The 24,215-nt window shown below is 40.4% G+C and overlaps 2 protein-coding genes across 3 annotated transcripts; one reads left to right on the top strand and one right to left on the bottom strand.

Annotated features, from left to right (window-relative positions):
* Nucleotides 1-6,514: 6,514 nt before the first annotated feature.
* FAM217B (family with sequence similarity 217 member B) lies at nucleotides 6,515-15,092 on the bottom strand. 2 transcript variants are annotated; one of them, XM_030462862.1, is made up of 5 exons: nucleotides 14,987-15,092; nucleotides 13,366-13,571; nucleotides 12,166-12,271; nucleotides 11,993-12,075; nucleotides 6,515-11,713 (listed from the first exon to the last, which is right to left on the bottom strand). In XM_030462862.1, the coding sequence occupies exons 2-5, from the start codon at nucleotides 13,458-13,460 to the stop codon at nucleotides 10,528-10,530; spliced, it is 1,470 nt and encodes a 489-aa protein (XP_030318722.1). In that variant the 5' UTR covers nucleotides 13,461-13,571; nucleotides 14,987-15,092; the 3' UTR covers nucleotides 6,515-10,527. The 2 variants fall into 2 exon arrangements, with proteins under 2 accessions (XP_030318722.1, XP_030318723.1); XM_030462863.1 differs by having other exon boundaries at nucleotides 13,371-13,571.
* A 41-nt stretch (nucleotides 15,093-15,133) lies between these two features.
* PPP1R3D (protein phosphatase 1 regulatory subunit 3D) lies at nucleotides 15,134-18,843 on the top strand. The gene has a single exon (XM_030462864.1). It carries the CDS (start codon nucleotides 16,014-16,016, stop codon nucleotides 16,878-16,880), a length of 867 nt encoding a protein of 288 aa, XP_030318724.1. The 5' UTR covers nucleotides 15,134-16,013; the 3' UTR covers nucleotides 16,881-18,843.
* Nucleotides 18,844-24,215: the final 5,372 nt, after the last annotated feature.

Raw genomic sequence — 24,215 nt, 5'->3', positions numbered from 1 at the left:
TTGGTTTTCCATCAGTTACAGCATGAGTCTGAAGCTTTCCAGCATCTGGAATACACTCAAGTTTCTACACTAAAAGCCATTTCTTTATGTTGACTTTTTTCGCCAGGAACTACTGTGAGTGCTAGTGCCTTGTAATACATTTGTTACTCTTTTTTCATAGAAAAATCTGTACCATGTTCTTTGGAAGATTGATTTGGAAGATGTGGTACATCTTCCACAATGACATTCTATTCTTTTCCACATCTCTTCTAATCCAGTTAAACAGGTTCATGGTGTTGGTGTTAACTTCAGCTGCATTCTTTGCAAAGTGGCAAGCTGAACTGCACTGATTTTCCAGTTATGTGATGGTCCTGGCCACAGCTGATATTTCTGAAACCAAATGTTTGAAAACAAAAATATAGGTTTTTTTAAATGTGAGATTCCCTTCTCTGATTATGTGAAGCTGTTATGGGCAGGAGGCAAATGCTGCAGGATAAATGCCCTTTCACAGGTACCCTGCAAAATACATTGGAAAAAGGATCAAAAGCACAATTTGAAGTTCTGTATCTTAGTAGTTTTATTGTGGAAGCATCTTGGAGCCCTAATTCAGAATTAAAATCTCTTGTTTCAGGCTCTACCAAGGAATAAAAGATGACATCTGCCCATGTAATATGTAGACTGACATTCATTGATATTTGATGGAAATTAGGAAGGATGTTGACATGATGGTCTACAGTTCTGAAAGAAATAGGTAAGTTTAATATTTTTTTTCTTCTCTTTTACATTAATATGCTCATATCTTCAAATTCTTTATTGCTTCCTTAGAATAAATTCAGAACTTAGAAATGTGATGCTTGCTTTGCCAGCTGTTTACACATCTCCCTACATAACCGAACTATTGCATCTCAGAGCTGATTTGCAACCCTACTAACTCAGCTCTTGGCCTTTCATGAGAGAAAGATTCAACTGTGACATTCTGTGGCCCTTTGCAAATGCCTAGGAAAAAATATGTGAATGTAGAGTCCATAAAGATCACTTTTAGCATCTGTATAATCAGGATTTGATCCAAGATCCAAGAAGGGTCGGTTGTTTAATTGCATTTCTGGATGGTTTCACTTCTGGACAATAACTGCAGTATGACAGACAGCAGGTTTCAGATTAGAAAAATTTGTGCTAATTCAAGTACATTTATACTGCCAAGAACTACAGGATGATGCTGTCACATGTCTCCCTAAGCCATGATTTAGACATTTAGAAACACTGAATGAAGAGAGGGAAACTGATCTCCCCTATTTTTTTTCTTCTTTGAAGTATCAATTACTGCAGTGCACAGAGCACCTTTTCTATTTATAGGAATACTGAAAATATATATTGGAATATGTAAATTGTTCCTGTAGAAAGTTCCATATGGAAGGGCAAACATAAATCCACTTTTTTGTGGTTGGAAGTGTTCATTTGCTGGTGTAAATGTATTCTCCCATATGCTCAATACTTTTAGAAATTAATTGAATAAAACTTTGAAAAGCAAACAAAATATCAGCTTGACAGAGTACAATACAGGTACAAAATACAGTGATATCTTTTTTATCAGTCGTTATTGCTGTCTCCTCCTCAAAAGAAATAGTGGGCAAACAGAATGATTGTTATATAATGGACATAGCCTAAGGAAATAAAGTCATAAATATAGTTTAAAATTTCTGTATTAGCTTCCTCATACTCCTTTTTCTTAGTACTGCTGTATAACAATTAAGTGGTACTTTACTTGCATGATGCTGATGAGGAAAGGGCTGTTTTAAGAAATTAAACTCCACTCCCACTGACCATATAAAAATATACATTTTTATTAGTAGATTTGTTTTAAGATAAGGTTATTAGCAAGCCTTCCTTAGATTTACTTTTGCTGACTGAAAGTCAGTAACTGGCCTCCTTATGCCATCTTCTGGATAATTACAGAACTGTCTTTACACCGCAAAAAATCTCTACCAGGAGGCATTAATAATTATTAGTGCCTTGAAATAATTTGCTAATTGAATCATTGAAGTAATTTTCTTTATTATTTTACAGAACTGAGAACAAATCAAAACCTTCTGCATTATTAATAATTCATATTCAGCTATTATAAGCAGTAGATTATATAAAATAGATCTTTCTGTGGTTCCAACAATACTGATACATTTCCGGAAGTTATTTTATTATGAAAAAATAATTTTTTTATACTGATGTCTTACCAATGAGAGCCTCATTTTCTCAAAAAACTGGGTTTTCATCTGGGGATAATCAGAGAGAAGGAATAGATTTTAGTCATGTATCATTTGTTACTGGAGACAACTGAGCTCTGTGACACTATTACCATTCTGATGCAATTGGTGGAAGAGCCCACAAAGACAAGGTGATGCTGTATGAGCTTCTGGAATTTTAGCTTTGGTATTCCATTTATGCATTTAATTACTCTTGCCAAATCTGGCATGGGATGGTTACATCTGTCGAGGGGACAGGAAAGAAAGCTGAAGTTTTAGTTTGCTTCATTTTCCATCCTACAGAACACTCAGCTTGCAAACTGGGGTTTGCTGCAGCCTCCTCAGCAGGAGAAACGTAGCACAAGCAGAGAAGAAATGTAGAGATTTATCCCTCAAAGCAAAACATTTTCAGTTTCTTCGAAGGTGATAGTGGCTTTTGAAGTGAGCTGAGGATCTTTGCCACTACCACAAGTGCTGGAATATCTGTTCTGTTTATGCAGAAAACCTTGAGAAAAGTCCCCAGCTTGGCCTGTGGGTTGTTTTGTTTTTTTTTTAACACTAATCCAACACTGTTACTGAGAGTTTAATTATTAGAACTGTGAAATACACCACCACCTAAGGTATTAATAGAAAGAGCTAATTATATAACCACTCAGAACGTGGTTTACCCTTCATTTATAAAATCTCTTGTCATTTGTCTGTCCTTTAAATGACTCCTTGTAATACCTTAATAAGGAAAAATGGATCCTTCAGAAGGCAGAAAATGACCCTAAACTGGCACAGAAAGATTTGATTAAAACTTAATACTCCTTCTGTGGCATCCTGAAGATCCCAGGGGATCTGCCACTGCTGAGCAGAGTGGAGGAAGTAGCAGACAGGGGAAATGCTTTCTGTCTGAGACAAAAAGATTTTATTGCTAATGTGCTGACATCCACTCTCTGTAGGACCATCCTGTCATCAGTCTCTCTTGTTTCCTTTAAAACTCAGTGTCAGAAGTTTGGTTCCAGCATGATTAATTTCCCCTTTACTGATTGTGTGTCATTTACTTTTAAGTAAGATTTTTATAAATGAGGCAAAACAAAGACAGAGATGAAGACTGTGCAGAGATAAACATTTGTGCTGCTGGGACTCCCACTGACTTGGGCACAGCAGGGGCAGAAGTAATGGGGATTCACAGGTATCATGATTAGACCTCTCACTGTGAACAGGTAATTGAAACACTATAGCCCATCACCAGCATTTACAAAACAGCAAGCCATGAAGGGAGTTGGTTTAAAGCAGACCCTGCACAAACCAGAGGCTTCACACACTCCCTCTGCCATTATGAATGAGCAAAGCACAAACTGAGGCCACCATTAATGCACTTGTGTTTGCACAGACACCACTTCTGACACCAAACCTTGGTGATGTCCCCCAAGCAATGGACCTTTCCATGCTGTTCTGTGGACAATTTATATCTCTTTTTCACTTCTTAGTAATTGTGAGCCTCGTTAAAGCCTCCAAATGATCCTTATTAATTGTAGTAATTTAGTGGTGTGCCTCATCAGAAGTAAAATGTTTTGACTATTTGTTACTTCCATCCACGTTTGCTCCAAGATGTAGAATGGTTTGAGTTGGATCTGGTTTGAAATGACCACAGCAGACTGAATATTCCTCAGGTCTGGTGAAAAGGAATGACAAAAAGCTGCTGCAAAAGTCAGGATTAGTGGTGCAAGAGAGCACAAACCCAGAGCACAGTGCCTAAGTTTGCTGCAAGCTTTCTGTGTGACTGCAGTCAGCCAAGGAGCTCCTTCAGCCTTGGTTTCTGCCTTTTAGGTGTAAATGCTACATATTTACTCCACAACGATGCTGGAGTAAATGATGCTGGGATTTTAAATTATCCTGGTGTGATTAAGTCTTACATATCCATGAAATGAAATAATGAATGTTGCTGTCTTTATGGGCACATTGTAGATGATTGTTAGAACCCTCAGTGAACGTTCTCAGATGCTATACAATAGCTTTTAATTAAAGTTGGTTGTTGTTTGTTTTTTTCCATTCAAAAGAGAGACATTTTTTCTGGCAGTAGCAACCGTGCACCTGATCACACCTAATGTTTTGGTGCTTGTAAGCACAGTATGCTATTGCATGCTATTGCATTAACAATAAACACACAGAATACTTTCATTATTATTTTTAATCTTGCATACTTATCAGAAGAAATAGCAAAATACAACACAATTCTAATCTTAACAAAGGGTAATAATTTTCAAAAATACATCATCTTGATTATTAGAATCATAGAATCATTTTGACTGAAAAAGTCCCTTAATATCAAGTCCAACCATCAACCCAACACTGCCACTAAACCATGACCACATCTACACCTTTGAAATCCCCCCAGGGATGGTGGCTCAGGCACCTCTCTGAGCAGCCTAGGCCTGACAACCCTTCCCGGGAAGAAATTTTTCCAAATATACAGGGACAACTGAAGGCCATCTCCTCTTGTTATTTGGGAGAAGAGACCAACCCCCATCTTGCTACAATTTAGCAGCTATTAGCACTGCTATTAGCAGCCTGATTTGAAGTCTCCATCTGAAGGTGTAAGTTAAGGAGAGTTTATTAAAGTAGTGAATTACTGAGTAAACAGATCCTGCTGCTGGCATTTAGGAAAACTCAGCCAAACTCTGTTATCACACCTGACTGAAGTTTCCAACCTTGAATTATTAGTTCATAACACCTGAGTAAAAGCATAATTTATTGTTTAAACTGTGAAACAGGATAGCAGTGGATTACATCTCAAACTTAGTGCTTGCCTTAGGCAAATATTGTTTCTTTTAGCTCAGAATTGTGAGAGAAGTAGAAGTTGTGACTAATTCCATCTCTTCTTGCCTGTATAACTTACCTAAAGGCAGAATACTGAGTTATTCTTTCCTTGTTCATGTATTGTAAAGTATGGCTCATGCCATAACTGAGCCTAAGCAAACTGCACAATTCAGATAGCTAGAAACTACAAAAATTTAACACACCTCTGGTTTTCATATAGGAAATTTGATACCACCTTTTCTTATCAAGTCATCTGTTTTAACAGTGGTGCTTGAAGAAACCCATGAATTTCTTCATCATGGTCACCTGTAGCTAATTTAAGGAAGGGAGCTGAATGAAAGAAATAACCACAGCCAGTCTTCTGTCAACAATTTCTTAGCATTTACAGCATTTACAATAGTGTAATAACACTAACAGCCACCAGATGCCAGCATTACCAAACACCGGTTATATACCCAGCGAGCAGCTCCATGGGACGCGGGGTGCCCAGCTTGGTGCCGGGGGCTTCTCCCCCCCGAGCGGCGGGAGCCGGGACCATCCGTGCCAGCCCGGGACCCCTCACAGCGTGAGTTCAGGAAGCAGCTTCCCTTTCTCAGCTGCAACCGAGCCAAGATCCTTGGAAGCTTACACCCTGGCTTCACCATGGCTTATTGCAATTTAAATTTCTTTCCCTGCCAGCTGTGGTTTGGGTGCTCTTTGAGCTGTCCCAGAGGACAAGCAAAGGTTTCTGCCTCCTCAAATAAAATTATGAAAAAAAAAGAAATTAAGTTGGTTCTGTGAAACTGAAATGGCTCAAAGCAAAAAGTCAGTCCTCCTTTGCCAGGTTTTCATTCCAGTTTGTAATGTCCACATCCAGTACTGCACAAAACAAACAATCAATGACTGCACCTTTATGACCATCCTACACCTACCAGGTGGCTTTACCTGCCAGTTACTTGGGGGTGCCATTTCCTAGGAACTTCTTATTTCATGGGACCTGCTTTTATCTGCCACACCCAGGAGTGCTTTTATATTAATTCAGATTTTGGACCAAGAACAGGTCCTGTAAGTGCTTACTTGAAATATGATATGAACACCAGACTGAACTTCCCAACCAGCTTGTGAAAATTCCATTTTAAATACATAAAGAAGAAGGAAATAAAAAAATCTTGTAAAACCATGTAAGAAAGAAGACTGAGTGGCAGAGTAAGTGAAAGGTCCTGGCTTCTATGAAAACAACTCCTTTCTTTTTCTGTCGACTGGCCTCAGTTGAACGTACTTAGCTGAGATATTCTGAGCTACAAACTCCATCCATTTTAAAAAAAAAAAAAAAAAACAAAACCAAAAAAGCCTCACAGGTGCCACCTTGTGGATGATGGAAAAAATACAACTAGGTAACAGTATTTCACTTTTAATACAGTAAATATACAGTAACTTTGAATTACAAGATCACTTTCCAATGAAATTACTAACAAAAATATTCACAAATTGTTCAAATAAAAAATAATGCATGATTACCAACATCAAATGCTGGGCTGCAAATTCTCAGTTTATTGAATTTCAATCTTTCCAGAGTGGTCTGTCAAATTATTTTTCAGAGCAAAACACACTAATGCCAATGAGAGCAACAAAGACTCAATATCTTTAAAATAAGGCAAAGCCTAGTACATTATAGGCAATTCCAAACTGTAGACATTTCAACTACAATATCAGATCAAGATTTGACATACTGACTGAAAACACTGTCAAAATACACTCAAACTTGTAACAAAATAATTTAAATAGCAAATACAGGATAAAAGTTACCTGAAACAACCACAAATGAAACACAGAAAGGATGATTCTCTGCCTCTGTGAGAAGCATTATTATTATCCCCCTACCCTGAATTCTTATCATCAAACATTGTCTCTCAATAAAGGAAAAACACAGTCCATTTTATCAGCCTGAACAAGTGGTCACCCAGTGATTTAGGACACAGAACCTTCAGTAGGACTTGATTTGAGTCTTCCTACCTCCCACTAGAGGAAGATGTTCCCCCCCTGTTCCCAAAATGGTGCATGTTGCTCACACAATAACCCGTCCTTGGAACACAAATTCAGAGGGAGTAACTGCAGAAACTTGGTACCTGCTTCAGAATGAGGATCTGGAGACTTTGTGCAGGAGCTTCAGAACTGCTGTAGACGATTGAAAGCTATTGGGAGGGGGAAGAGCCCAGGGAGAGGTAAAACTTTTAACTGACCAGAGTATTTCACTGCAGAGATGTAAATAACACAGAAAAAAGAAACGTGTCAACAGAAAAACAATATCAGTTTATAACTGTTCATGGTATACATATAAAATAAAGTATAGCATTGCTAAGGAAAACAGTTTTTATATATTGGAGTAAAATTCTGTGGTTTTCACATCTTTGTAACAGGGTAATTTGATTGAAAACAAAGAGCTGTTCAAAGCTTATACTAGCATAACTGAAATAGAATTTGGCTGCTTATTTAAAATGGAACCTGAGTGTATTTGTTTTGCAGGTAGTACTGCAGAACATTAAAACTTTAAATTATCTAGAAAAAATAATTATTCTTTAATATCTCAGTAAACTTGTTCTTCAAGAAGCATCATCAATTCTAGGCTTAGACACACATATGATCCTATTGCTAAACATTGAAAAAAATATATACAGCCCTACAAACACTGTGCTATGAAGTATTTTAATCCCAAAATGAATGTATTTGATGGAATGAACCTTTCTGCTATTTTCATAAGTGCTTATGAAGAGAAGATCCATCAATACAAAATGAAGAAATCCTAAAACAGTCCTTTTAATAAAAGGAGCTCTTTTGGTCTACAGGCCCAGAACAAAGTCAAGTTCAAATGGGCACTAAAGGGCTGCAGGATAAAATCCAACCCTTGCAAGTCTGATCACTCTAAGAACCGCTTGTTGGAGCAAACACAAAATTTCTATTTCTGTATGTGAACAAAGAATACTGTGTAAGAACTACTAAATCAATGAACAAAAATGAGACTTGTCTGATTATCACGCAATGAATGTAGTTGGCCAGATCCATCCAGAGCTTAGTGATGAACAAGCATTCAGATTTATTTTAAGTGCATCACCATCTCTTTCTGCTTAACTTCTCAGTCTCCAGCAACACACTCCTATCCATCATACCATAAGCACTACATTAAAACAAAAATATCCTAGTTCTGTGAGAAAAAACTTCTCAGTGCCAGTCACCTTAGCTCTGGTCAAGCTGACTGAAACACTATTTATTCTTTCAGAAGTGATCATGCAAAATGTCCCTGTTCCTACATACCCTCCTTGTAACTTAAGAAAGCATCAATTTGGAATAATGTTTCAGAGGAAAATTTATTTAAATTAATTATCGTGTCCAGCAGAATTTGCTCTAGAAAACTCCTATTCTGGCAATTGACTTGATCCTGGTTACCTTGGTTTTGGTCCTTCCAACTGCACTAAAACATTGTACTAAAACCATGCACTGTGGTGCCTATTGGCAAGAGAAGATCTGCCAACTTTCGCTACTGTTAACGTGAATCAGGAAAACTTAACTGAAGAAAGCTTGTAGAATCTGGTCAGAGCTTGGAATTCTAGCACTGGATGCAAGAACCTAAAAAAAAAAGAGCTGAAAAACATGATGAGTCTGGAACAAAGCAAAAGGATGAAAAACAACAATTAGAATGTGCTGGTGCTCTGCAGTTGCTGGTGTTGAATGCCATCCTCTAAATTTCACCACATCTCTGACACAGCCAATTTATTTGATCTTTGAGCATGTCAGATTTAGATTAACATAAATGCCATACAGCTGAATGTACATGCAACTACAATTCACTTGAACTGTAACCTCACAAATACTGATATGGCAATGTAATAATGTATATTACATTTGTTTCCTTTATCAATTTAAAATCTCACATTTGATCTGCAGTAGACAAGAAAAAACCCACTAAAAATATTTTTAGACTATTCCTGAGCAACGTTTTTATGTACTGTAAAATACTCTAGCTTATTATTACATTTATTAATATTCTCACATTTTAAACTACATATTAATCCATGCTTTGAAATTTTACAAAGCTGAATATCTGGTAGGCACAATGAAAGAACAGAAACAGCCAAGCATCTTAAAACCAAGATGAGATCAACAAGAGAAGTGCAATTTAACTATATACACAAGGTACCTTTTGGTTCTTGCTACTTTCACAATGTCAAGGATGCACTTGTACTACCTGATCTGTCAGACCTCAGTTCTCATTACAGTTCAGTGGGATTGGTGACTGAGGCTGAGTTTAATGGTGCTCAGTATTTCATATTAAAGTACAAAATATCCTCTAGAATTTCATCTTTCATCAAGATCACGTCCCCAGCTGTTGTGATTGATTTGGAATCATAACAGCTGAACTGACACCTGAATACTCAGAGCTATCCTTCACATTCTCTTGTATCTCACAGACACAGGAGATGCAGTTTCTGTCCAGTATGATGTTTCTCCATGTTACTTCACTCAATCTTGAAACAAGAAGCTAACTGAAGTAGAGTGGACCACAGGATAAATAATAGGTGAATGAAAATAGATATCTTTTGTACCAAAATATATCTTTCCCTGAACTTACAGCAGTCTCTACATTCATTTCCTAAGAGTCTATTTTTGAGAGGCTACCAGTTCTGAAAATCAGGCCACAGAGTCTCTAGTAATCAACTTATTTTGCATTAATCATAAATATCCATGTGCAATTTGAAATTTGGTCATTCCATCTAAATAACACAGAGCATCAAGACTTACAAAATGAACTTTAAGGAAAGCTGTCTGTACACACATTGGACATTTCTGGGTATAAAAATATGCATTCCATTTTCTTAATCTATCACTGTAGAAGTTGTCTGCTCCCTAATAAGTTTTTGTCTTAAAAACAATCCCTTCTGCATTAAAATATTTCAAAACATTATGTCCATTCTTCTTCTATAAAAGCATAAAAAAAAATATCCAATTCATCATCTTCTGTGAAGCGTTAGTTTGACTTTGCATAGATAAGCATGCTCAATTTTTTTTATAAAACAGTTGAGCCCTTTTCCATCAGCAAACACCACCATCAAACCTCTCTCACAAAATAGCACATTTGCTCAAAAATAGAGCATGGGTCCTATTCCCTCAGATATACCAAGGTAAGCATAAGAAACAGCACAGATTTCAATGGACTTCAACTGGTGCAAACAGAAGGACATGTTGGAATTTGATATTTCTCTAAATTTGTCTACTCTGTCTATTATTATCTTCATAGAACAACTGAAAATATTTTGGGGGAAAGACCAATGGAAGACATTTGCCTTCAGGGAAAGGATTTTCTGCTGGCCTTGCTGGCTTTAGATCAAATATATTGAAATGAACAGTGCTGACATAGAACCATGCATCATGAACACACTTTCTCAGAATCTTCCTATGAAGAAAACATCCTTCTGCACTGGCCAAATGCTTTTTAGCAGTCAAGAAGCATCATCATTAACTAATGAATTTTTCTTCATTTAAATTTGCAAAATGTTTGCTTTGTGCCATTTGTTTTTATCTTCCTGTCTACTGTTGGTTTTTTAGAAGGAACATAATTATTGGTATTGCCATTTTTCTTTGGATTTGTACTCCCATATGTTTTTAAGCCTTTGATGGGAGCAGCTGAACCATGAAATACTGGAGGTTGCTTAGGGGGTCTGATATTACCAACACTTTGAATTTTAGAATTGTTCTCTGAGGGCTGCATGTTGTGAAACTGCTTTGGAGCTGGTTTTTTTTTCAGTTCACTCCTTACTTCACCAGATTGTCTCTGAGCAGGCAGTGCCTGCCCCGTTCTCTCAGAAAGTTTCAAGTGACCCGGATGAGACTGTAACCGGTGACTTTCTTCACAGTACGAATCTCCCCTGGGACCTGAACAGCTTCTGGGCAGCTTTGTAACTCTTTCTTGGGGAACCCCTTGCTTGCTAGGCAAAGGGCTGAGCAATGCTTTGCTTTTGCCAGGGCTTTTCAGGGTACGGATGGAGCCCGGAGTAGTCTGTGGCCTGGCTTTGGCTGCTTTTCCTTTCTCATTCTGCACAGTCTGCATCTGCAGCCATTCCAGCTGCACAAGGCGATCAATGTACTTCTCAAGAAATCCCGTTGGCTTTGGTTGAAACTCAGTTTTACCCTCCACGTTAACAAAGATTGCCAGTTGTTTCAAGTCCCATGAGTTGAAAGGAGGTGGGAGGAAGTCTGGGTAGTAATATTCTGATTCTTTAAATCCTGTATCAGGAACGTGTTCTAAACAAACCGGATCAATTTCTTCAGCTCTGAGAATGAGTTCAGGTGGTGTGCAGGGAGACGGGGGAATGGGAATCCTTTCTGAGTCAGAGAGGTCACTGGCACTATCATCTTCAGCATCTTCTTTAATAATTTGTACCGATTCAAAATCAAGAAACATTTCATCTACAGAGGCTTCTTGCCATTTAGAAGAGCATGGACCAGCTCCAGCAACATCTTGGTAATTCTTTTCCAACTGTTCTTTTTTGCTGTAATAGAAATGTTGCATTGGGACATCTTTAACCCTACAGAAGCTACCTTGTGTGCTGCCCTTGATGCTAGGAGGGATCCCATGCAGAAAAGATTCATTTTGCCTTCTTTCTGGGAGACTTCTCTTTGGTCCTTGTGCTCTGTGCAGAGATGGGCAAACACTCATGATCCTAAATAAAAGAAAGGTCATATGCTGTTAGAATGTTTAATGTCTTTGGAAGAACAGTTTACAAAGGTCTTGCTACCACCTTCAAGGAGATGGATCTATATGAATAAAACTAGAATTGGCATGGAAACTTTGCAATGAGGTAAAATTAGCATTTTCTGGCAGAGATAGCACTGCAGTTGAGTCAAAGGCAAGACAGAGAAACCACGATTCCATCACAAGCATTTTATATACCAGTTTGAATTGCCTACAAATCAAACAGACCATCTTAGCATAAAACGACCTTTTTGACTGAGTATTGTCATCCAGCTGGTTTCTTCCCTTCTTAGAAATACTTGACTGTCTACCATCTTGACTGTCAGAAGTCTGAAAAAATATGAAAGTATGTGATGTTATTAAGAAACTGACACAAACTAAGCACCATTTCTCTGTAAACAAAATCAAAGAATTTTTTACCTTTTCAATGGCACTTGATACATTTTTGCCTAATCTTCCAGGAGATGGCTTCACATGAGAAATTGGTTTATTTAGTCCTTTGGTGCTTGGATGGCTTTTTCCATTACTGTAATTAGCAAGGATTAAACAGAAAATCACATACAAATAGCAACAGCTGCAATCATCAGATTGATGAACTGTAGCTATTGAATACAATAGAAGTTGAGAGTATAATTCAGTTTTTTTTTTAAAAAAGAGTTGATTGCAACTATTTTTAATCAAATCTATGCCATGGTCACATTTTATTTTTTATACTACTAATACAAAAGTGAGTAATTCAATCAGCTGGCATAACAATAGAACTTGGCCTCTAGCCATACTCCTCTAGTGAGCATCCCAAAGCTACTTTGGGGATAATAAATAGCAAATATTAGAGACTACAAATTTAACTACTGGTTTCTCTACTACCTGGCACATGGTCCTACTGCAATATAACAAAATTCATATGAGGTACAATATGGCTACTGCAAGCCATATCTTTTTTGCCTTTCAAATATGCATACTCTCAACAGAATTTAAAAGTTATTCCTATGAAGTTCACAACAATGGCATGAACAAACTTCACCATTTCATGTTATACTGGGATTATGAAAATGTTAGTTGGAGAAAAACTCATATGTAAGCAAAAAAGAATGGTATTACTGATCTGGACAGCTTAAAACAAAAATACATATTTCCTCAATTAAATCAGATACATTTCTGTGTAAGCACACAGAAACATTAGTGTACTCTTCAAGAACAAGAAAACAGTGCTTGTTCTACAAACAAGAAATATTACTCATTTTTAAAAGGGAAGCATTAAGATGCCATCTTCCAATAGGCATAAACTAACTGTGCCCTCCTGATCTAAACTAGTTTGACTGCAGATCCATTTGTCATGCTGTACACCTTATTCATAGTTTTTACATCCACGTAGTCAGATTTGGTTTTAAAAAACATTATTCCACCAATTGAAGAGCTTATAAAAGAAGGCAAGTAAGTCTTGTGCCTCCAGGATTGATGCAGTCACCTCTGCCACTTTGTGACCTGCACGATCACACAGCACAATCGTGTCTGTTGCAGTGGATCAGAAGAGAGGATGAGCATCTAAAAGCCATGCACTTATTAACTAATATACAGTATTTTGAGCTTTCTGCAATTCACATAACATAATTTCCTTACTTTACCATTCCTTTGTGGTTTTCATTGATCTGGCTTTCCTTTTTCTGTGTCTCTCTGTGCAGTAATAAGGGATATTCTTGAATGCCTGGTCCCATTACTGTTCTTCTTAAAGGGTATCTGCACTTTTGTTTTTACATAATCTTCAAACGACTCCAGTATTTTGGGTTCGTAGGACACAGCATACCAAATGCAAACATCACCACGTCCTAGAGATGCAGTAAACAAACAGCATGTGATTTGTACCGACATGATTTATATTAAAAGGAGTAAGATAAACACAACCAGCTGCCAAACGGTACGGGGACACGGCTGTCCTCGTCCCCAGCGATTGCTTAATGGGATCCTGCAGCATTCGGATCCATGCCGAGCTGCCAACACCCGGGGCACTGAGAGGGGAGCGGAGCCAGGAGGGCATCCCTGCTCCCCTCCCAGGGGCACGACGGCCACCAAAGCTGCAGAGTCAGGGCCAGTCCGGGCTGAGAGGCAGCGGCTGTGCTGCGGGAAGTGCTGCGGGAAGCTGCGGTGCTTCTGCAGCCACCCGGCACGGCACGGCCCGACTGATACCCGGGGGACAGCCGCTCCGCAACCCCCTGAAGCTCTTGATATGGGGTTTAAACGCCCGTTCTTGAAAGATTGTTGGCAAAATACAGGAAAACATCTGGAGGTGCAGCTGTGCCAGAAGAGCTACGGTTCATTGTGTGAGGTGCTCATCATCATTTTGTTCCTCCTGCGCAGCATTACATGTATTGACTGGAGCCAAGTAGCACAGCCAAATGGTGGTGGGTGTTTCTGCTCTTAATTTAGCAAGAACAGATGATCAATCGCTCGCGTTCCGTGCATGTGGAGTTGTTCTCTTTTTTTGTCAGAAAATGCACTCTTCCTGTATTCATACATGCAAATTTCGTACCAGATACTTAATGTTTTTTCTTCTTCCAAAGCAAATCTCTCAGTACTCATAAACTCTTACTAAAAATACCCGGAGCAGGCTTTGTAGCATTCTGTTGTTTTTCCAGAAACTGCGTTTCAGGGAATGCAGGGAACTGCAAACCAGGGATGCGATTTGCAAAAGGTGACAGATGACTAGAACCAAAATACCTCTCCTCACTCACCGTTACTTTTGTTGCAAAGTTATTTCTGTATTTACATACCTATATATATGTATTTAAATTTGATCCTGACATTTCCTCAGTGTTTCCCTGCCTTTCACCTCCCCGGCCGAGCAAGGGGGCGGGCAGGGGAAGCTGTTCGCTCCCCGGGCCGGTCAGACTCCAAGAGGGGGATCCCGGGGCTGAGGCCACCGCCGCCACCGGCACTGCCGCGCATCCCCCAGGTGCCAATGTCACGCAATAGCGGCTGCAATCTGGTTTGCCGGCTCCGAGCCCCGATGAAAGGCTGTGCCATGGCAGGTTGTGCCCGTGGGCAGCCACCGAACCTGGGCCCCGCTCCCTGTCGGGATGCAGCAGCCATCCCGCCGCTCTCTGCCACCGCGCTCCGTCACCACGTCGCCCGAAAGACGCTCGGTAATTAACAGACCGTCGCCGCGCTTTTTCTGCCTTTCCGCGCCATCCAGCCACCCGCCGCTGCCGCCTCCCGACCCCGCCAGCCCCTGCCCGGTACATACCTTCGCCTCAGCCGACACCGGTACCCCGGGGCGGCCCGGGGGCAGCGGTGCCAAGCGGGCACTGCGCAGGCGCGCACAGGCCCCTCGGTTGGCCCGGTGCGGGGAAGGGGCGGGGCGAGGCGAGGGGGCTCCGCGCGTGCGCCCCCGGTGCGGGTGGGTTCGGCACCGCGGTCCGAGCCGCGGGGCCGGGGCGGAGACCGGCCCGGGACGGCGGCTGCTGACGGCTGCTAAGCCTCGGCCGCCACAGGGGCAGGGTGGGCATCTCCCTGCCTTGCCGCGGGGTGGAGGGGGGGGCTGTGCAGCTGATGTGGGCTGTAGAGTCCCCAAACGCGGATTCGTCCCGCTGCAGCCACACCACCGAGCCTGCCCCCCCAGCTCCGCCCGACAGCCTCCTCCGCGACAGCCCCCGCGCTCCTTCCAGCCTCTGCAGCAGCCTCGGCTCCGGCTCCCTCCCGCCCGACAGCCTCCAAGCCCTCCCTTGCCTCGGCAGCCCCTGCGAGTCGCCCAGCATCCAGTGTGACAGCCTGGAGTGTCCCTGCTGCTGCAGGAGCCTGGGGTCAGTCGGTGTCTGCGAGGACAGCCTGCAGCCCCCTCTCCCGCTCTGTAACTGCCGAGCACGCTTCGGGGCATCCAGTGACCTCTCCGACAGCCTGGAGTCCTTCAGTGTACAGCACGACAGCCTCCAGTCAGTCTCCAGCCTGTGTGAGAGCTTCACGTCTTCCAGCATCACGGGCGATAGCCTTGAATCCCTTTCCAGCCTGAGCATCGGGTCCACCAGCCAGCAGAACAGCCTCGAGTTTACCAGCCACTGAAACTGCCTTCATCTCCCCATAACACACAATAACATCTAGTTCACTTCCAGGTTCTTTCAGCAGTCTTTGTTCCAGTTGATTCTTGCTGTATCCCGTGCAATAACCTCAAATACTGCCTGTGCTTCACTCTGATTTTTCTGTCCTCTGTTAAGAACAGAGGTACGTTACGTGGTTCTCGGAGGTATCCCAGTTACCTCTATCATCTCTATCACAACATGCTACGGGCTGAAGAAGCACCAGGGCGAAGGCATCAGCAGACTCCAGAAGTCCATACAAGTACCAGCATGGCTCCTCAGAGCAGTACCCCAGCCAAGGGGGGGCCTCAGCCAAATAAGCCCCAGAACAGCACTTTCTCCGGCTGTGACCCGGCGTTGCGGCCTATCATACGCCGCCGAGCAAGATCTTTGCCTACCTCTCCCGAAAGAAGGAAGCAAGCAGCAGTGCAGTGTCAAGTTCCTGGATGCCAGGGTCGTATGAACCGGGTGAGATTTGCTGATGCATTGGGTTTAGAGCTCACTGAAGTCAAAGTCTTCCAGACTGGGGAGGATCCATCAATCCCCTTGCATGTGCTTTCCAGGCTCTCCATAAACTCAGCCCTCTGGTACAGCAGCTGGGACTTGGAGTTTAACATCCAGTGCTTGATTCCTGACTTCCAGCAACCTGTAGACTGTAAAGATTTCTCCTCCCGACTCCAGGAGCAGCAGGTTTGTCTGGAACGAGTGACCAGCTCAGATTTAGGGCTCAATGGCACCATCCAGGTTTGCAATGTTGCTTTTGAGAAGCAGGTATCTGTGCGATACACCTTCAACCAGTGGAAAAGCCTCCATGAAGTGTGTGCTCATTGGCAGAGTAGCATTCCTGCTAAAAAGGGGCAGGGCCAGGTTGATGTTTTCACTTTCTTTCTCCCTGTGCCTCCATTCCTCCTTCAGTTGTCCTCTGTAGTCCAGTTTGCAGCAAGGTACCAAGTCAATGGCCGGGAGTATTGGGATAACAACAGAGGCCAAAACTACAGTCTTACCTGCCGGAGTCACCCCCTTAAGATGCCTAGAGAATGTGAGGAGAGCTGGATTCACTTCATCTGAATGAAGAAAGTGGATGCAGGTCAGCTTGTTGGCAGTCTTGGCACTCTCTTCCTAGGCATTGCTCTTTGCTCCTATGTCAACGGTCTCCTTTTTGAAACCTGCCAAAGTGTTCCAGGGTAGAGGAGTAGCCAGTGATCTGAACAAACTGTTCTAAACCTTTCAAAAGAGTATCGAGTTAAATTCACTGAAAGCCTGCATGACAGAATGGTTCCGGGGAATGCTGTCAGACTACCAAAGAGCAAAACGAGACACTTCAAGTTGCTAGTAATGCTCTAGATTGCACAGAATAATACTAATTGAACTATTTTACTATTTTGTACTCTCTGTTTTCTAAGTGGGCAGTGTGGTCTTACTGGTTTTGTTTCTAATTTTGTTTATATTATCTCACCAAGTCTGGGCACTATTCCATTTGTGCATAATTTGGATAGCAGACACTGTAGGAAAGCACTTCTATCTTTATATATTATTAATACTCTAACCACGTTAAGTATTTCTGTTAATATTTGCACTGGAAATTAAATGTCCCATCAGCCCTCTATTTACCTTTTAAAGGTGCCTTTTTTACCTCCAGTCAAGAAGTGGGTGTGATATATTATTAAAAGATATAGTATATATTAGTATATAATAAATATATTAAAAATAGAATACCATGTCAGAACTTTGAAACCTGCCTCCCTGTTACCCAGTGTCCCATTACTATTGCAATAGTACCTTTGAATTCTTTAGTTAGCTACTTCTCATTATAAAGTAGTTGGACTCCACAACTGCATTTTTTGCAACACAAAAACCTTCAAAGCAAATGATTATTTTACTGGTAAACAGCTAGCTACATGGACCCATAACACAATCCTTGCTCAAGTAGGAGGGGCCAGTAAACATGCAGTCTTCTCATGTTTCTTTGTTGCTTACTTTCATTCTAGGGATTTAGTATGGTTTAAGATTTGCAACAGGTTTAAATCTGGTTTGTAAAAGATTGCTCATTATTTTTCCATAGATGTTCATAATTGCATGGAAAGTTCAGCTTTGTAAGTGTAGCATAAGTTTTGATAACTGACTGGCTGGTTGTATTAGAAGAGCTGTTTTTTAGGACTGTACTGTGAAAATCAGGCCACTTATTCAGGCATCTTATTTTGGATTGCTGCTTACTCATCAAAACTGCAGTTTCTTTTTTAAAATCACCATTGTAAGGAACCCACAGCCAAGTATATATTAATCCAAATAGTTTACTGAGTAATTATGGAAGTGCAGAAACCCTAAGTGTTGTCTTGCACTGGTGGAGAAGAACTGACAGTGGCTGTTACTAAACCAGTTATCTGGCATTGCTGACTGTGACTTGAGCAAACCTACCTTATAACTAATGGAGAGTGATCTCTGTGTTAAGCTGCTAAACATTCACAGCTGCCTGTCACATGAAATTTGTACTTAAGTCTTCCTGTCATGTTCAGTAATCAATATCAAAAGGCTTCTAGCTGACAAAAAAAAAAGGGATTAAGCCATTAGGAAGTGCTAATACACACGTGCTGTGAAGGTAAATTTATGACCACCTTTATAAATTCTCAGGACATCTTGACTGCTTGCACTGTGTTCAAATCAAACATTTTCTTTATAATGAGGAATTTGCAAAAGCAAATTCTTCCAAGGGTTATTGTCATTCAATGCACTTTTTAAAAACCTGTATTATAATCATAGAATAAATTAATGTCTAGAAGTCCACAGTTCCAAGGTTTTTTCAAGCATGTTTGTCAAATGTTAGGAATCCTTGTAAATGCAAAGAGATTGTCTTTCCTGAGTATAGTCTTGTCCAAAATAAAGTACATTGCACAGTATAGCAGTAAAGCACGTATGCTAGACAGAAGGTCATTTTGTTTTACTGGAAAGCTTTACAATTTCTAAGCTCTTGATTACTTTCAAAAATTATAGCTATTGTAATAAAAGATTGTAATAAAAGCTTTTCACATTTTAATGTTATTGTCAGTTCTACTCCTTTTAGCAGTTTAGTAAAGTTACTCGGCAAGCTAGTGCTGAGCTGTCAAAGAGCAACATACTCAGGAAAGTAATGTGGGCTCAAACTGATCAAACCTGAGTGACTGGTCTATACAGCTGTAAAAAATACCAGGCTGCCACTCTTTATTTGAAATTTGTTTTCATTTCACCTCACAATTGTGTGAAATGGAGCACCTACAGGATAAATATCTAATGCTGGGAGAAGGCATGCTGCCAGTTGAGTCTAATATGATTTCATGGAAGGGAAAAGGGTTTTCCTCTCAGCACTCTCCAAAGCTGTGCTAGACAGTACTTTACTCAAGTTTCTTGACAATGTGTCTACATAGGGTAAATTAAGAAATGTCTACAGCAACTTATCCTCTATATGAAAAGCATCTCCATTAGTGTTAAACATTTATATGCTGCAGTTCAAGATTCCAATAAGCTTTTCCCAGGTTTCTTCTAAAACAACATGGAGACATTTAACTAGAAGACATAATTAATAAGCACATATATTACCAATTATTTCTTAATCATGTTGATAACTTCAGCACTGCATCATCAAAATTGCTTGGGGGAAGGATGATTACTGCAAATCACAGTTTAAATACATGGGAATATTTCTATTATCCCAGTTTTTTTAAGAATGTCAATTTCACTTTTTAATACAAAGTATAGAGTTGATGTGTTATATGTATATAGATGCATAAGGGGGGCTGCTTTTAGAAAGCATGGTATTATAATATCTTGTGTTTGCCCCTTGTTTTTCCATTTTCCTGTCCTTATCTCAATCAGAACTAGCAGTAACACCTTAATTGTCATAACTTTACCTAGTAAAATAGAGTGCTATGCATCACCTGGAAATAAATACTACAGCCACAATGTAGACTAACCAGAAGCCCAGCAACGGATCAAAATAGTGGTCTTTGATTTAACAAATCACTTGAAAACAATGTAATTTTTCTTTTTTACTCTGGGGAGTGGGAGGGCAGGATATGTGTTTAAGAGTATTTAAGTATTTGCTGTGATAATCCAGCCACTGCATTTGTCTTACAGCTAGTTAATGTTATTTATAATATAGGTGGGTTTTTTACATTTAATTTCAAATTTGTAGTTTCTTAGTATTTGTTTTACAAATAAAAACAATTAAATTCCCACTTGTAGTAATAGTAACATACTATTAACAGTCAATTGTAACTACAGTACTTAATTTAGTGTATCATCAGGGCTCAGCACAATGCTCTATGTACAATAGAACATTGGTAAAGACACAGAATGGCAAGCCCAAAAGATCACTCGCTTGTCAACATGAGTCTAATGTTAGTACTGAGTTCTTTCCTGATTTGGCTTTCTCCTGATGATCTCAGGTCTGTAACTATTTCAGCTGACACTTGGTATTAAAACCGTTGGCATCGACACTTCTGACCCTTGCAGCTGGGCAAAAGATTGAGTAGATTGGGCAGCACAATGCCTGTAATGAAAATAAATATTTCTGCTGTAGTGAAGAAAGGGTTCCTGTGCATAGTGCCTCCCTGCCCTAAAGACAGCTTTGCTTCCATTTTCTCTGAAAAATTTTTTAAGTGTAGTTATATCTGTGGCCCAAATAATTTCATTGCTAGTTCCAGACTGCTTAATGCAGAGCTTGATGAAAATTCAGCTGTTGATCTCCCTTCTGCTGAACCACAGCAGAAATTAGAGAATGAGAAATTAACATATAGAAGCCTCCAAGTCATGTCAGCATACCTTGTGCTGGAGAAGTGTTTGATCCACTTTTGCCATACTCTGTGGCTCACTTTTCTATTGCTATTGCTCACTTCTATTGCTACTACTATGGAATCAACTCTTAGGTGGAGGTAACTCAAATTCTCTTAGCACGGGTCATTTTCTTGAATCACAGTGGCACCTGGTGGTGTTTTAAATACTTTACAGCTTTTTTTTTTTTTTTTTTTTTATAGTTTATTATAGTATTTTCTTATTTTAGAAAGTCAGTGGAATTATTTTCAGTTGCTGTAGGTTTATCTACTGTGAAAGGTGATTCTCTGAGACTGCTGCTTTTTCTAGGTGTGAAGATGCTTCTACTGCTACTCTACTGCAATATGTGCAATTCATGCTAAATTTTATCACCTATATTTGTGATACAGGTGATAAATATACCCGTATCACACCAGTAGAGGGAAAGCCCCACTTTGGAACTGCTACCAGTTCCAGTTTCCCCTGTATAATAAAGACCACAAATGTCAGTATAAGAACTTTATTAGCAACACTGGATCAGAGTTCCTCTGCTCTACCTGATGGGGGTGAAAATGGTTCCAAAGTGAGCATAGGAGTGAATTATACTCATTTAGTCCCGTAACTTGTCTATACTACGCACTGAAATCAGTGTTCCAAATACTGGCTATCTATAAAGACAATTTCTGATATAGAAGAAGCAGAAGAGCGGAAGCTCTGCATAAGCAGGCACAGTCCTCTGGCACCAAGACAACGTACGGCACAGCAATAAAACTACTCCAGGGATTTCTTCCCCGAGCCAGGAGGAGGCTTCCCCTTCCCTTCGGCGGCCACGTCGCCCTTGGTGCCGCGACTGCAGCAGCACTGCAGGCAACTGCGAAAACACTTGGTGAGCTGCAGGACAGCGAGAGAGCCGGAGCGGGAGCCAGGGACGCGGGGCCAGCAGGCGGGAAGGGCAACCGACCCACTGCGGGGAGCGGCGGCCATGGGGGCACCCCACGTCGCCTGTCCGCTCCGCTCCGGAGAAGCGGAACCGCAGGCGTGAGGCGAACACGAGCACCGCCTGCAGCGCAGGGCAGGGCAGGCTGCCTGACTGCAAGCACAGCCCTCCTCCCGCCTCTGACCTCCATCGTGATTGGCCCGCAGCCCGCAGTCGCGGGTAGTGATTGGCTGGAGGCACCGGGCGCTGAGTCTGATTGGCCGGCGGGAGCGGCGCCTCTCTGTGCTCCGGCGGTGAGGGGAGGGCCGCCATGCTGCGGGAGGAGGCTCTGCTGTCTGGGGTGCTGCGGTGGTCCTGAGGGGCAGCACCCTCCTGCTGAGGAGGCGGGGGCACTACGAGATGTTTTCCTCTCAGTAGCAAATGTCTTGGCGGAGATGACGGCGTCTGTGTATGTTTCGAGGGCTGAGGTTTCACTCTCGTCTAGAAGGAGGCACCTAGAAGGGGTTTCCATTTTCTTTGCTGGCTTGTCTGACTAGGAAGGAGACGAGACCTGTGAGGTGATAGCAAAGGCCTCAGTTTAGGATGTTGTATTCTTGTATTGGAAAAAAAGATTTTTAAAACCACTCTCTATTTGTTATTTCTGTATTATGTGTATAAAACCAATTATTGTTCATACCCAGGTGCTCGTTCTACAGAAGTTATTCCCTGTTTTTGTTCATTATGTCCCGTTTCTTCGACAGTTTCTGCTATGGGGAGTCCAAAACTGCACATTGTAGATTGGTGAATTTATACAAAGCATGGAAAAGTTTTAACTAAAAAACACCCCAGCCCCAACAACTTGTTGTCTTAGTTGTGTTTAGGCAATATTATCAGAAAAAGGTCATTTGCAATCTTGCTTTTTTGTGGTAATAGGAACCTTGGAGCACTGTATGTAGTGGCTTTTTCCCTGCACACAGTTACCACGTTTTTCTTAAGTTACTATTTTATGATAAAGCCCTCCAGGAGTTCTGCTGTTGATTTACCTGTTCTGGAGAGCCTGATAATAGTATAATTTGTCATATTCATGTTTTTTTCTCTGTAAAAAATACTGAGAGCCAAGCCCCTCCATTACCCAAGCTGATCGTTCCTTTCACTCTCTCATTTTAAGCAGTTTTTCCATGTGAGCATGTTTCCTTGTATCCCCAGTTAATTTCTTACGTAAAATTTATACTAGTGACAAATATTGAAACTGGTAATGTATTTTGCTAGATTACTGACTGATGGTTTTGTAAAACCTGTTTTGAAATCAATCAGTGACTTGTGTTTTGGTAGAGTGATGATTGTACCCCATCTTATGCAGCTGAGTAGATGAATTGCAAAAATGGCAGCCAGGAATGAGATGCAGGTATGTGCTTATGGACCAGAATATTAGTACTGATTGTGTCAATTACCAGCTTAAAACACACCTTCTGTTATTAAAATGCAAGTAAAATTGCATTGTGGCAAAGAATGTGGAAGGAACACATTTTCCTTTCATACAGATTAGTGCTAAGCAGTTGGATAGAAGGGAAGTAGAATTGGAAATTGTTATTGATGAATATAAAACACATGCATCTGACATACATGAATCAGTTGGGATGATATGATGAAAATGCTTAATTCTGGTTATAATTGATTTAGAAAAAATAAAGTGGCAAAACAGTTGATGAATGCAGTAGTCCTTAAATACGTTAATATCTTGCATCATTACTAGTAGATAATTTAGACATGCATAATATTAAATGTACTAAGGAAGAGGGAAAACTGCCAAATAATTAAAACGGTGGATAAGTTTTTGCCTAGGTAATGTATTAGACATGGTGATCTGTGCTTAAGGTTTTACTTTTAATGATATTGTTGTTCAGAATATTTCCTTACAATGCAACAGATGATTGCGTAAAACCTTTTTAAACAAGTGTTAAACATACAGTAGGTAATACAGTTGCTCTGTTTTCGTTTATTATTGGCAGTTTGAAAAGTTAATTGATGAAGCTACAAGAAAAAAAGATTTCCAATTATTAGAGCAATTTCTGGCAACAGAAGACTGTGAGAATGTCTCTCACAAATGCAGCAAACAGTTTGTCAACAAATTAGACAAGCTTCTGTGTCGGGTAAGGTAATCATTAGCTCAGAATCATCTCTTACTGCAATAGTCTGAAAAAATTTTTTTTCATTTGTTCATTTTAAAATTTGTTTTTAAAAGAGAGCTAAAAGATACCTGGCTAATTAACCTTCAATTCTAGAACTGTACACTAAATCTTATGTTATAATTTCAGGAACTGGACAAACAAGAAGTCAAAAGCATTTCTACTTTACTAAACTTTATTCAGAAATGTGGGGAAAAAATCAACATAGCAGGAGAAGATGGGCTCCCAGCAATGATGAAATATGGCCTAGTTGGAAGGATAAGTAAAACCATAAGCATACATGAACTTACTAAAAAAAATATATATATATATATTTGTGTTAGAAAGTCAGATAAGGAAATTATGTTAGTTTGAAATCAACATCAGTTTACTGTGAGTGAAGAATTTCAGTCTGGGGCTAAAGTACACACAGACTGGTAATAGTGTTATTGTCATCTTTGTATAGTTTGTATAATTTTACTTAAACATAACACAAACTATTGTCCTTTTTCATGGTATTAAAATACTTCTGTTTTCCCT

This window comes from Calypte anna, chromosome 20 (assembly GCF_003957555.1).
Source record: "Calypte anna isolate BGI_N300 chromosome 20, bCalAnn1_v1.p, whole genome shotgun sequence".
Classification (NCBI taxonomy): Eukaryota; Metazoa; Chordata; class Aves; order Apodiformes; family Trochilidae; genus Calypte; species Calypte anna.
Note: the sequence above shows the minus strand (reverse complement) of the source record. Positions and strands in the feature narration are given on the sequence as shown.

Excerpts from the sequence above, each read along its gene's own strand:
- FAM217B (XM_030462862.1), bottom strand. The coding sequence starts at position 13,460 with ATGGGACCAGGCATTCAAGAATATCCCTTATTACTGCACAGAGAGACA. Across the intron at positions 12,076-12,165 it reads TATCAAGTGCCATTGAAAAG|ACTTCTGACAGTCAAGATGG; the intron begins GTAAAAAATTCT and ends ATATTTTTTCAG. Across the intron at positions 11,714-11,992 it reads GACAATACTCAGTCAAAAAG|GATCATGAGTGTTTGCCCAT; the intron begins GTCGTTTTATGC and ends TCTTTTATTTAG.
- PPP1R3D (XM_030462864.1), top strand. The coding sequence starts at position 16,014 with ATGCTACGGGCTGAAGAAGCACCAGGGCGAAGGCATCAGCAGACTCCA.